The following is a 14374-nucleotide window of genomic DNA, read 5'->3' as shown; positions in this document are numbered from 1 at the left end:
ACAACTGTAACATGCAACACATTCTCACTCGCATCACTCCCCCCTTAGGCGTTGTTATTGACGCTAAAAGTCTCCTTTAGCGTCATATCTAAACGCACTTTATGTAAACGCGCTATTGTCGTCACTTTTAACGCAGTTAGGTTGAGGAAAAGATCGTGGGTGGGCTTTTAAAAGGTACGTTTACGTGACACGCGGGACAAGAACGGGACAGTTGGGTTTAGGAAAAGGGGAACGCGATGGTTGGGTTTAGGAAAAAAGAATGCGACGGTTGGGTTAAGGAAAAGATCGTGGGTGGGGTTATAAAATGAACGTTTCTGTGACACGCGGGACACAAACCCGGGTCCACTTCCGTTCTGCATGGCATAAATCATTTGGGCTGAAATTGGAGACTGCTTCATAACCAGTTTGAAACTCGTTATAGCTGCTTTAAGTAAGACCTGCCCTTTTGAAGCTTGGCAACCAATCAAAAATGACAATATTTTCCTGATTTTGTGTCCGTGACATCTTTATGTCAACGGGGATTGAGTGGAACTGGGGCAGGTAGACAGTGGTTTCGGGAAGTGGGAATGTGGCCGTAGGAAGGGACAGAGAGGCAGAATGGGACAGTACCAAAGGTTACAAACATTGCCTCCAAGCTAGCAAGCTACACACAAAATTTGGTTTGTGATAATAAGGCAGACCTGCTTGGTTCTTTAGGGGAATGATTGTAATGGGGGCGAACAACATGGCCATTTCTGTGAGGGTGATGGTGGGTGGGACAGAATGGAAAAGAGGGAGAGTACTGAGGCTACATCTGCACTACTCCAAATTTTGAGACGAAAACGATCTCCATCCACGAAGAGTTTTGGCTCCAGTAGCAGGACTAAACTCCGTCCACATTACCACGTCTCACAACCCATATCACATGACCATCCACACACACTGGGCATGTGTAAACGTTACTCTGCGGTTGTAAATCATGGATATTAAAGTTGAAAATACAGAAAAAACTTTGGAGAAAGAACAATTGCGAAAAGTAAGAGCAGGGATTTATTAGTTTGGACCGGCGATGAGGTGGAACCGTTACTGTAAGGTATGTAAGCCTACCTAACCGATAAGACTGACTGACGGCGTTTCCAAAATGCTTTTGGAATCAATTCTGATTCTTCTGTTTCTACCCGTCCAGACTACAAAGCAAACCAAAACGGGGGCAGCAGTGTTGCCAAACGTCTTTGTTTCAGGGCTTGGAAACGCCAGAGTACAGCAGACAGAGGCCTATATGTAGCAAAAGATATTTGTTTTTAATTCAAAATGTAGTAGTGTAGATGTAGCCTGAAAACTGCTGCTGTCTTCACTTCACCTCACCTCTATCAACTTTGACAAGCAAGCAGAAAAAGAACATTTTAAAGAGAGAGCCCAGCTCTGGGACGATGGACAGAAAGCAGGAAAGCGACTGCCGTGTTGTGTCTGATGTGGCACACAAAAAGTGTAAAAGTAAGAGTGTGCGAGGGGACAGAGGGAGCTGAAAAACTCCACTGCCATTCCATCCCATGTGAAGCCGCAGAAGTTGACAGATAGATGAAGAAAAGCTGAGAGAGTGAGTGTTGGTGAGTTTCTTTTTTTGAAAGAGCAAAGCCAGGGGAGCGGGGAGGAGGCGGAGGCCAAGGTTTGGAAGGGATTCCACACAAGGTCGTCATGGAGATGGAAACGGGAGACTGGAGCCTCACAATTCCCAATTAGTCACAAACACACGGTCACAAACACACACCTGCAGCACGCGCACACACACCTCGGCATAATACACTCTCCAATGAACTTGGGAAAACTCACTCTTACGCATACACACACGCACACACTTCTGGTAAGATGTCGCACGCACACACACACAAACACACACACATACACACACACACACACACACACACACACACACAAACACTCATGCATTTGTCAGCCAAGTGTTGGGAAATATCACCTGTCCCATCTATGCAGGCTGTTCTCATGTTCTCATATTCGTACATATAGCTGTGAAAAGTAAAGCACTAATTCATATGTATTCCACGTATGTATTTCTGTATGCCCCACATTGACAGCTGCTGTATGAGAGCATGAGGATCTGCGTAGAGAGGGGTTGTTAGGGTGGATGGATGGTTCATAAAAACAAGCAGAGGGAGCAGAGTTTGTGTCTCGGAAAAGAAGTTAACGGGAAGACACGAGACTTTCACCCAGGATAACGGGTGCTTGTGTCCCGGGAGTATTACTTAAGAGGACCAATGTTTTAACCCAAACCACAATCTTTTTTTCCTAATCTTAACTCCGTGTTTTGGTGCCTAAACTTCTGTTCCAAAATCTAACCACAGTCTAAGCTACCACAAGCTAATTTTAGCTAACGTTAGCTAGCATGTCAAACAGGGCTATTCAGTCTTTCAACGGCTCTGGGGCTAGAGAATGTAAAGTTGCACGTCAACTACGCAGGTAGCTACCTGATACAACTATAAAATAGCAAGGTGACCAGTAAAACTACAGCAGACGACTACCCCTGGCTAATAAAAAATAAATAAATAGCTTACTTTAAGATGCTTCTTCAGGTTGGAGGTGGAGTAATTGGACGCTGAAAGGAGGCTGGTTGCTGGCAAGCAGAGGTTGCACTGCACAGTTATATTTCGTTCTTTCTTTCTTTAATGTGAAATGCTGTTTGAATTTCCAAGATAGAAACATTTTTTTCGTTTTCATATTGGGGCTTCTGGGAAATGCATGGAGTTGCCTTCATTTATTCAGAGAGTGAATAAACTTGTGAAACAGAGAAGTATCGTCATGTAATCCATTGATTTTAACAATGTAACTGTATTCTAAATACCAACTATTTAAATTGTAACTGTAACGGAATACAGTTACTCATAATTTCTATTCTGAGTACGTAACGCCAGTACATGTATTCCGTTACTCCCCGACACTGATTGCTTGTTCATGTATTTATTGACTGGGATGACTATGCACGAGTGTATGTTAGAGTATTTATTTGTGTATTTAGGATTTTAGTACTTTTATATTCAGGAACGGCACAGCAACTTTCATTGTACACAAGCTAGTGCAATGACAATAAAGCTGTTCGGTCATCTTTTCTATTATGCTATGCTTTTACTTAACTGAAAAAAGTCAAATATCTTGACTGTATTATTGCGTGTCTCATATAGTCTTCTCACTTACAGTTTGGTCGACATAAAACCCTAAAAAAGTCAGCAAAAAAAGTTCCTCAGCCATCATAGAAGAGCACCATTAGCAAATCACGAAAAACAAAGATTACATTTTTAAAAGCATGCTACTCGCAGCAACCTGTTTCACAGCCTGAATATGTAAACTCCCTGCTTCTGTGGGAATTTCTGAGGCTCAAAGTCGGCAAATCTGCAAAATTCTGCTTTGAGTGTCGCGTATTGACAGTGTGAAAAACTGTTTCCTGTCTTTTTGGTTTGGTGCACAACTAGTTGGGCCAAAAAATGTTGTGAACCTAAATCGATATGTGGGCAGGATCAAAATTTGCGAGGGGCTGGATTTGTCCCGTGGGTCTTAAGTTTGACACATGTGGACTCCATAAGACAATCAGTGGAGTTCACCTTTAAGGTCGTTGGAGTCATTCTTCTGCTTTTCATATAGCAAAGACATTTCTACTGTAAACCTTCTACTTGCCACAATCTCCTGTCTCTGTCACAGTGAATGAATGAACACGACCACGGCCCAGCAGGAGTTTCCTATATTCAGTAATGACTCTGAGAAAACTGATGTTATCTGGATGTAATTGCACTTATTTAAGTATGCGCATAGTTCCACCATCCCTCTATAGACCAGGGTTCAACATTAAGCATGGCCCGTGGCCACAGTAAGTAACTCTGTGGCCACCAAATATCCCCAGGAGGTGGCCCCCTGTGGCCACCAAGTTTGATCAGGTCTCTCTTAAGAACGAGACCGGAGGACGTAGCGTCCCTTTTTAGCTCATCAGCGCTATTGGGAACATCGCTGATGTTTCGGTGAAAATCATGATGTTGCGGCAGTCCATTATCCATTGGCGATGAAAATACTGTCGTGATAGCTGATACAGAGTTAGCTTTAGCCTAACGTCAGTCCTCCTCTCTTCCCCTGCCTTTGTTTATGATCTTAACCCCCGTCTGCGAGCACTGGTTGGTAGATCCCGTCAGTAGTACTCCGTATTGTCACGGAATCAACCACATTTTTATTCAGTGTGGTATCTGCCTCAGGCAAAGAGTGTAAACAGTCTTAGATAAGTCAATGCCCGGTAGGGATGGGGTTCTATAGCATTATACTGAATCTGAATCCACTTCCCCGATCGACAGCGGTGGAAGAACAATTCAGATCCTTTACTTAAGTAAAAGTACTAATACCACACTGTAAAAAACACTCTGTTACAGGTAAAAGTCCTGCATTGAAAACTTAATATAAAAGTATGGAAGTACGATCAAGAAAATGTACTTTAAGTATAAAAAGTGAAAGTGCTCAATGCAGAAAGAAATCCTCCATTAAACAGTTGTGTGTTTAATGGTCTAATCATTTCAGCTGGACAGGCCGTTATATTGTTGGCTAGTTTACTTTAGAATAAAACATTGTATTTTATAAACTACATGTGGTTTGTGTGCAAAAATCTTGATTTGTAAAGTAACTAAAGCTGCCAGATTAATGTAGTGGAGTAAAAAGTCCAATATTTCTCTCTCTGAGATGTAGTGATAGCGGAGTAGAAGTGAAAGTAGCATTAAAAGAAAAGACTTAACTAAAGTACAAGTACCTCAACATTTGTACTTAAGTACAGCACTTGAGTATATGTACTTTGTTACATCCTAAGACCGCCTATCAAATCTTTTTAGGTAGATCCCCTGTGCCGATGATGCGCTTGGATCTCACCACACTTCAGTAAAACCTGAAGAGAAGCATCGCGGTGTATACATTTCCACGAAGACAACAGATGTATCTGCGGATACGCGATGGAAATCTCCAAACAATTGCCTGTAAGTGGATCTCTGAGCTGAGATTATTTGGGTGAATAGTTATGCTGATGTGTTAGGATCACATAAGCCCAGCTGCAGCTGAGCTGGTGATGTCAGCAACAATGCTTTTGTCCCAAAAACTAATTGAGTGTGTTGAGAGTTAAGACTCTCCGAGTTCCATCCACCCCACCTATGCTGACAGTGCTTTCACTCACCAGAGGGCTGGATATAAAGAATATACATGGGAATCTGGTTTACTAATTTAATTAAAAACTCATTTGGGAATATGCAGCCCAACGCACAATGATGAACTGCTACTCCTTTACTTCCCTAATCAGTTTTGTACTCATGTCACATATTCCTAAATTAACACGTTTAACCAAATGGCCGCTATTTCTAAATGCTACTGCTTACAATGCTGTTTGAGTCAGCACGCCGGGCTAAATGGATGGATGGTGTCTACTACATCCCTGAAGCCATCTTTGGAGGAAGTTGAGCAGACCCACGTAGTTTCAGGCAACACTGCTGTTAACAAAGACTCTGGAGGACAGCAAAAGAAGAGGTCTATTTTTTCGCCCCAACCAACAAAGATCTTCCTCATTCTCCTGCCGCTGTGAAGTAATTCTGTGTGCCATTGTAGCTGAATCAATACCCGTGTATAGGGACATGTCTTCAGCACAATCCTCTGAAAAGAGGGTCAGGCTTCTCAAAAGCGTGGCTTTAAAGAAGACACAACAAGCATTTCATTTGCGGGTTAGCTTGACAAATAATAATGTTGTGGTTTTTTGATTGAGTCGGACGTGTTTGCTCGGTAAATGGCGGAGGGATGTGTTGAGAAGCAGTTGCACAATAAGGGAGTAAATCAAGTTATGACAAGAGTTTAGAGAAACTCATGTCAGTGAACAAAAAGGTACATCATCACCATTATGAACTACAGATTTAAGGCCTATGACCTAGATTCTAGACCTAGTCATTATGTCATTATCTGTCATCTATTTTATTTGCCCCAGTGACCTTTTGCATTACAACCCAGGCAAAGTGGGCAAGTTCCCCCCAAGAGCCCAGATCCCAAAATGGGGTGCAAAAGCAGCAAATATCTTTGGTGTAGAGGGGCACTGTGTCAAAGTCTACTTTTAAAACCTTTTATACCGTTTTGGTGTTCTGGGCCAAAAATATAATGAAGCTTCCATTTGTAGTGTGCAGTCCCCCACTTTACCTGATGGGTACTTAAACACAACGGGATCCATACACACTGCAGAATGGGAGGAAGTGGGTCAACAGGGGCCCTAAAAGGGGGTTAATCTAGCCTCAATATAAAGACGTGTAAAGTTGTTGTGGTGGTCTACATTACATTACATACAGGATTATTTTTCTCCATGAATAATTTTTTTTTTAGGGTAAAAGCCCGATTAACTAATGTGTCTGTGTGGTTTATCGAGCTCGCTTTCTATGGAAAAAAATAAACATTAATTCACGGACTTCCTGGATAATTATCCCAAAAGTGTGTATGTGTGCGCGCGCGCGCGTATGTGTGTGTGCTTAGACCCAAAGCAGTGATTTTTCCGCACTCTGCTGTAAAGAGCTTTGATTAAATATTGTGTTTAAAATGCTAACAATCTAATCAGATGGGCCTAGTCGATAATAAGTGAATATTAAGACAGCCTAGCCTACTTGTCTCCCTGGAATGCCTCCCCTCTCCCTCTCTCCACCACCGTCATCAACAAGTGTCTCGCGCACTCTCGGAGCCTTTTCACTTGCAAATGCTCGCGCGCGCACACTGACGCTCTTCGCTCTCCCATTGGTCCACACCCCGGCTGACTGCACGAGAACAGGGGAACTTTTGCCGTGAACAGGCAGATGAGTTCAGTGTGTGAGTTTGGCCGTCTGACAACAAGTGTTTTTTTTCCGCGGAGAACTGTTTCACAGCACCAAGGAGAGAGAGGCAGCTGCTCACTTTAAAATATAACCTAAGTATCAAAGTAATGACCGCCACAACCTGACTTATCATTTAAGAGAATACCTGGTCGTCCGTTGCGGTGTTTTGTGTCCCGGGTGCGTCGTGAGTAGACTAATTAGTTGATTCGCATCACCCGGCAATTCCCGGTTCAATCTGCAGGGAAACCTGGCCAGAAGTCGCCAGGTGGACGGCGACAAAGGCTCCTCGTGTGTTCGGCGTTTCGACTCTTCCGTAACTCCGCTTAACTTGACTACACCTGCCCCGACATGTACAGCATGATGGAACACGAGCTGAAGCCAAGCGGCCAGCCGCCTAATCACCAGACCTCCCAGGGAATGTCGCCAATCACCGGCAACATGACCGGGGGCATGGGCGGCAATGGCAACTCTCACCCGGGCTCCAAAACGGCATGCGCACCCGGAGTCGACCCCATGGATAAAGTCAAGCGGCCCATGAACGCCTTTATGGTCTGGTCCAGGGGACAGAGGCGCAAGATGGCCCAAGAAAACCCCAAAATGCACAACTCCGAGATCAGCAAGCGGCTGGGAGCGGAGTGGAAACTCCTGACCGACGCTGAGAAGCGGCCTTTCATCGACGAGGCCAAGCGGCTCCGGGCGGTCCACATGAAGGAGTACCCCGACTACAAGTACAAGCCCCGCCGCAAGACCAAGCCCCTGCTGAAAAAGGACACTCAGATGGGCAAGTACCCACTGTCAGCGGGCAACCTGCTGGCGGCGGCGCAGGGCCAAGGTGGTAGTCCGAGGATGGACAGCTACGGCTGGGGCCCCGCCGGGGGGTACGCCGGCATGCAGGGCGAGGCGCTCGGCTACACACAGCAGCTCCACCGGTATGACCTGTCAGCGCTCCAGTACCCACCTTCAATGACGGCAGCACAGACGTACATGAACGGAGGCAACTCGTACAGGTGAGTTGTCTGTTTGAAGGTTTTGCATGATAACTTCGTTCAATTTGAAAACATTCGGCCTTCGAAAACAAGTAGCCTAAGTGCGGCCAAGACTAACTTTGAGTCAAGTGTGATTTTGATCTTTAGATTTCATAGCCCCTTTTGCTTTTTTTTTTTTTTTAAATCGATATACGTGCTTAATAAAATGAGAAGGTCCCCCGGCTCCACAGAAAGCAATCAAAAAAGGTCTCCAACATGCGCTGCAGGCCGGATCCACCTGCGTCACAGACAATCTGGCCCAATTTCTTTTTTTCTTTTTTAAATCAAAGTTTATTCCAAATGTACCAGTTCTCGATGCAGTCTACTGCAGTAGTTTAGCAAACTTTTTCACGTCAAGGACTCCTAAACGAACACAAATTAGACCACGGATCTGGTTTTCTCTTTAGGTGTTTATAGAAAGTGTGTGAAATCAGTGACCAAAGTAGTCCTACATTCCTGTCGTTGTTACTTAGGGATGTGGGGCATAATTATAGTCCAAATAAATGATTCCCCTTTTTGCTTGGACCCCACTTTGAAAACCACTGGCCTACTAAACACAAGGCAAACCCCTTCTCGTGGGACCTGATGATGGCTTCCTAACAAAGATGGCTAAAATTGTGTGAGCGCTTTAAAAATGACAATCATTGGAGAAGAGTGGTGCCTCTGCACAGAAGCGCATCTTTAAATCAGTGGGAGAGCATGCGCAAGGAATCATGGTGTTTAAATTATGTAATTTTTAATTTTTTTTATTTCGATTGAGCTTCTATCCTCATTAGTGGGCCATTGTGAGTACACTTCTCCACTCACTACTTCCCATACTTAACACTATAGGCCCTATAGGCCTCCTCCATACACATTCACAGGTTTGTTTTCAGTTTTTATCACAGGTTTGACTTGTTGGTTAATAGACAGCAACTACAAACATTTCAGACCACTCCACCATTGAGTAATATCAAGTTATAACCTCAGAAAGTAACTTCTGCATCATAAATCTTTTGCTCTGTCCTGGGTTTTGTTTTAACTTAGACCACATGCAGTTATTTTACTTAATAATTCACCTTTTTTAATATATATATTTTTTAATAACAATCTGAGGAGTACCAAATAAAAAAATATGAAGTAATAAGTCATGACAAATGGTCTAAAATAAAATGCACCTCCAATCTACAGAGTGCACCTGATGTAAGAAGGCACTTAAAGGTGCAACTTTAATCAGGTGTAAATGTTGAGACAAAGTACATTGAGTCCCATTGAGTCACCGAGGAGCCCTGGCTGTGGCGGAACAACAGGCTTCAGTCTGTTGCCTACTTGTTATGCGCGTGACGCCCGGCTCTGGGCTGGGTCCTGCCTGGAATGTTGATCAGAATGACTTGACGGTAGGAAGGGCTGCTCTGTGTGTGGTCCTCTACCCACAATCCCCTACTCCTGCTCAACCATTGTCCCAGTTCCACTTCTGGGTCTTTGCCTCCTGCCTTATTAGGCCTCCTGCCCCCAAAAAAAAGTACAAAGACTGAACACTTTGACAAATGTCCTGGTGTGCGGACGGATGAGATTTTCCTCCAGTATCTGATAATAGTTGGGTCCTTTTTCTGAGCAAATGACTCAACATCGGCATTATCTTATCAGACATGCTGGTTCTCAAACAGGTGGATCCTTGAAAGATGTTTTTGATGCGCGTTATCGGTCTTGTCAGAAGCTTTGAGTCATGTTGGGAGCCAGACTTCCTGTCCAGGTTCACAGCAGCACACCAAGAGCTGCAGAGATGACTCGTTTTTAAGTTTGTCAGCTACAACATGAACCGCTGACTAGATTGATAATCGATTCATTGGGTTGAGTCGAGTCAAAATTCTTATTCTCTAGTTTCTTTGCTCCTCTGTGTCAGTCATCTTAATCTATTTGAGTTGTGGACAAAACAAGACATTTGAGCATGTCATATTGGGCTTTGGAAACACATTTTTCTTACTGATTTTTACAGACCAAACGATGAATCGGTTAATCGAGAAAATGAGTTAGTTGCCAATATTTTCAGAAGTCTTTCTAAAGTGGGAACAAGCTTCGTCAGGACCACTTGGTGTCCAATGTTGGGTTGTGAATTTGAGGTCATATGGCCAACGATACAACTGATCTTGAGAACATTTTAAAATATTACATTTAAATAGTATTTTTAAATACATTTTTTACTATTAATGGCCCAGAGGCTATTTAGGAACTGAGTGGGAAGTTTGTCTGTTGGCAGGTGTCTCCACAGTGACACTTGAGTCTTTAGCATGTGCTGCATGTGCCCCGTCATTTGGGAATAATTTAATCCTATTCTCCCATTGTGTCTCCTCTTATCCTAGTGCCAGGGAGTGTGTGTTTTTTTTTTTTTTTTTTTTTTTAATCTGTTCTTTTTTGTGTTTTCAGTCCCAAATATGAGGATGCACCATGCATATCCCAAGGCTCTTTTACTTGAAGCATGTTTCTAGTAGAATGACCCATCTAGTCTTATCCTGGTCTGAACTGTAGTGGTGGTAGAGCAGCTCACATATCCTGTTCCACCCTGTTGGTTGTATTTGTGTTCTCATATGATAATGAGAGGTTGCCTGACCGCTTACTTTAATACATGTAGTTGTTGAACTTGAAGACTTATTAAAATGTTTTCAGTCAGCAAATGAAACCTGGTGGTGAGGTGTAGTGTCACTGGACCGATGATGTGACCATGATCAAGAGGCATCACTGTACCTTTTTGACTGACGGGGAATACACAGTTTACGTTGTTAATGAAGGCATAAAGTAGCACAATAATGGAAATTGAGTTATGCACAAATGAGTCAAAATATGTACTGAAGTAGATGCCACTTTCCTCAACTTCTGTAACATACAAGAAGTTCCTGCTTCAGTTATGTTGATGGTGTGAGATGGATGGGGCTTTACTTGAAAAATGAGCTTCTACTTTGTGACATTCAGATTCCATTACACTACAGAAGATACAGGTGGATGGGTTTCAGTCTATTGTTTTGGCAAAAGTTCACACGTTTTTGTTAGTTACTGATTTTAGGACAGCGGATCCACACATTTGGTCTACATTTTCAAGTTTGTTTGTTTTAAATTGGATTAAAAAACAAAAAAAAACATTCACAAATCAGGTGTTAAAAGATTGAAATGATATATTGTTACACGGTAAACCGGTCTGATTTTCAGCATCTGTACCGGCAGCAGTGCACAGCTGGAGACATTGTGCAGGGGTCTTTATCTCACTGGCATCCCAGTGTCTAAATGGTCTTCCTGTTGAAGTGCAGGACAGGGGCTTGACATTGCACGACTGAAGAGCAACAGGGTGACAGGAAACATCACTGCAGCAGTGCTTCCTTGTATTAAATGGAAAGTATTTTTTTTTAGGGCTGCAACTAACAATTATAATTGTCGATTTTTATTTCCTCTATTAATCAGTTAGTTGTGTAGTCTATAAAACGGTGAAAAATGTGGATCAGTGTTTCCCAAAGCCCAAGATGACGTCCTCAATTGTCTTTGGCGAATAATTTAATAGTTGGCAACTAGTCGATTGATCCGGTCATCTTTGAAACTGTGAACAAAGTGGATCACTACATGGTCTGATTCCTCCCAATAACCAGGTGTCTTTTATTTCTATTTGAAACTGTCCGATGCCATGTTAACCTGTATGGTCCTCTTCTCCCCCGCAGCCCCATGTCCTACAGCAGCAGTCCCCAGCAGCACAGCCCCGTCACCATGTCCATGGTGAAAGCGGAGCCGGTGTCCCACTCGCCCCCGACGGGGACGCCCAGCCACCACCGGGGCCCTCTGCAGGGCGACCTCAGGGACATGATCAGCATGTACATCCCCGGCCCCGGGGGGGACGCCGGGGACCCCACGGCAGCACAGAGGGGCTACACCAGTGTCCAGCAGCACTACCTCACCGGGACCGTCCCACTCACACACATCTAGGACTGGAAGTGGGAGCCGGGGGGGATGGGGGGGTGGGGGGGTGAACTGAGTGGGCGGAACAGAAATGCTCACGATGCACAGCTGGCTGGACAGGAGATGGGAGTCTGTGGGGGGGGACTTTAGACCGGCAAAGCAAAGAGACGTAAGACGTGAAGGAAAACCCATTTCCTGCATTCAGTCTGAGTTGAGATGTGCCTGCAGTTACAGACGCACAAGAACCGACGACATTTTTATTCACTATTCATAGTTTTTCTACCTCTTTGGTGCCCCATCAGTTAAGATAAATGCCACCCGCTCCCACCAACCACCACCTGTACCCCCCCACCGCCGCTGACTGCTCTCCAGGAAGGACTGCAGCGAAGACAAGGGGCCACGTCTGTTTATTGTGTACATATAAGGAAATGTTTGTCTTATTTTTTCTGTCCTCTTTTAGACTCCTTTTTTTTTTTTTAAATACCACTTTAAACACTTGAGACCCTGGCACTCATGAGCCTTCCACCATACCCAGCAAGTGGCTGGGGGGAGGGCAGGGGGCGGAGGAGGAGGAGCTGTTTGACCACGGAGCCAGTCCCCGCCGCCTGCAGCCACAGCACAGAGACACCTGTCCTGGCAACCATGTTTGACAGATCCCAATCTCTCAGCCGGTGACGGACCAATCACCTGAGCTGAAGTGCTCGGGTTGTCCTGATGTGTGGGCGGAGCCAGGGGGCCGGCAGGGGGAGAATGGGAAGGAAATGCACAACTTGAATGATGAGCTTTTTCTTTATTTTTTTTTCTTTTAACAAACTCTTTGTGCCTTGGCTTTGCTTTAGTACTCTTGCATTTTTCTGTGTTTTTTTTTTTTTAATTTTTTTTTTAATTTTTTTTAACCTGCTGAAATCTAGTTGGATGACATGGGGAACCTCCCCCCCTGTTGGACAATCAACACTGCATCCACAGGAACTGAACAGAACACACTGGCTTCTATGATCTGTGGTGTCGCTAAATCCCGTTTCAGTAGGCCTGTAGTGTCCTCCGTCCCACCACACCACTGCTGGTTTTGCTGCCTGTATGAGTTTGATTTGCTGTATTAGTTTTAGATTTGATCTGTTGATATAAATGTTAAGATGCGTTGTTCTGGAGTCGCTCTGTGTGTTCATTGTCACTTTGCTCTAGGCAAGAGTTGTATTTTATTTTTTATTTTTTTTTGGCTTTTTCAGTAAGTGAATGAAATTAAATTTGAAATGCTGCATTTCAGTTGTTTTATTCCAAACGGCAGATTAAGACTTGCAAATTATGTCTTCCACCAAGTAAACTGGATTGGCAAATCTTTTTTTTTTTATTATTGACAATTTTGTGTTTTTTACTACCAGTAAAGAGAATGTATAAAAGTAAGTTTCACATTAAATCTCTTGACCTGTGAGTAATTCTGTCCTTCTATAAAATAACAAGTGCTTTTAATCGTGGTTCTCTCTGACAGACAGTGCTGTGTGTAGTCTGTTTCTGTCTAGCCTGCTGTCTGCTTACTAGTGCTGCTATGGACCTAAAGGGAACTTTTATTTTCAACCTACACAGACTGTGAATATTGAATGTGGTAGATTTATTCAGACAGTTAACTTTGAAGCATTCCATTACTAACTCGACATGCACTGGAAACAGATGCCTTACTTGTGTTGTTTTTTGAAAAAGGGAGAGCAGTTCTATTACAGTAATGCGTGAATGTTTACATTGTTACCCAAGTGTTTTAACTTTTCTACTGACTTGTATCTCTATTTTTTAGAATGAATTCTCTTGTATGTAAATGCTGCCATATACTAGTTACTGTGTGTAGCATTCGTGTAAATAATGTATACATTTTTAGGCTCTTATACTAAGAGTCTCGATTCCTTTTTTTTTTTTGGTTTAAAAAAGAAAAATCTTTGTTATGGCATTCATGACAATATTAATAAAAAGTACAAATCCTTTTCATTAATTTTGCGTTAACTGTTTGTCTACTTTAACAGCATTCTATGACTGAGTGAAAAGCCCACACAATGACCAACACTTAGATTAAGTTCCATAGTACTGTATTAGGTCCACTGGTACATATGAATGCAGTCCAATACAACACCGCTGCCATAAATGTGGCCTTCCCAAAGCTTCTAATGTTCATCTGACTAAACATCCTAACTTAAGGTCCACTTTTTCTTGAGCTTTCAACCGTATCACACAAGTTTTCATCGGTGGATGGGAGTGTCCTAATATAAATGTTCAGCTGATGTGTTGTACTCGTCATAATACTGGTATTATATACATTTTATTGAGGTGTGTTATCCATTCATTTACATACATGTGAACAGAATATTAGAACCCACTCAATATAATGCAGTCCAGCCCCCCCCCCACCACTAACTCAATCCTCCATAATGAATCCATCAATAGTCCTCTAATAAACAGTTGATCTAACCTCTCACAGTGGGAACCGAAAGTGAACATTATCACTTGTTTAACGGTATCCTTCACGCCTGAGCTGGATTGCATTACATTTTACAGGCAGACCTAATAAAGTGGCCGCTGAGTGTAAGTCGTGTTAATATAGCCTAC

At 43.2% G+C, this 14374-nt stretch overlaps 1 protein-coding gene across 1 annotated transcript; it reads left to right on the top strand.

The window, feature by feature from the left end:
• The first annotated feature begins 6760 nt into the window (after positions 1–6760).
• Positions 6761–13119, top strand: sox19b (SRY-box transcription factor 19b). The gene is made up of 2 exons (XM_039823555.1): positions 6761–7852; positions 11551–13119. Exons 1-2 carry the CDS (start codon positions 7194–7196, stop codon positions 11810–11812), a joined length of 921 nt encoding a protein of 306 aa, XP_039679489.1. The 5' UTR covers positions 6761–7193; the 3' UTR covers positions 11813–13119.
• Positions 13120–14374: the final 1255 nt, after the last annotated feature.

The sequence above is a fragment of the Perca fluviatilis genome, chromosome 14 (assembly GCF_010015445.1).
Source record: "Perca fluviatilis chromosome 14, GENO_Pfluv_1.0, whole genome shotgun sequence".
Taxonomy (NCBI): domain Eukaryota; kingdom Metazoa; phylum Chordata; class Actinopteri; order Perciformes; family Percidae; genus Perca; species Perca fluviatilis.
The sequence above is the reverse complement of the archived record's forward strand: the minus strand, read 5'-3'. Positions and strand labels throughout refer to the sequence as shown.

Excerpts from the sequence above, each read along its gene's own strand:
- sox19b (XM_039823555.1), top strand. The coding sequence starts at position 7,194 with ATGTACAGCATGATGGAACACGAGCTGAAGCCAAGCGGCCAGCCGCCT. Across the intron at positions 7,853-11,550 it reads AACGGAGGCAACTCGTACAG|CCCCATGTCCTACAGCAGCA; the intron begins GTGAGTTGTCTG and ends TCTCCCCCGCAG.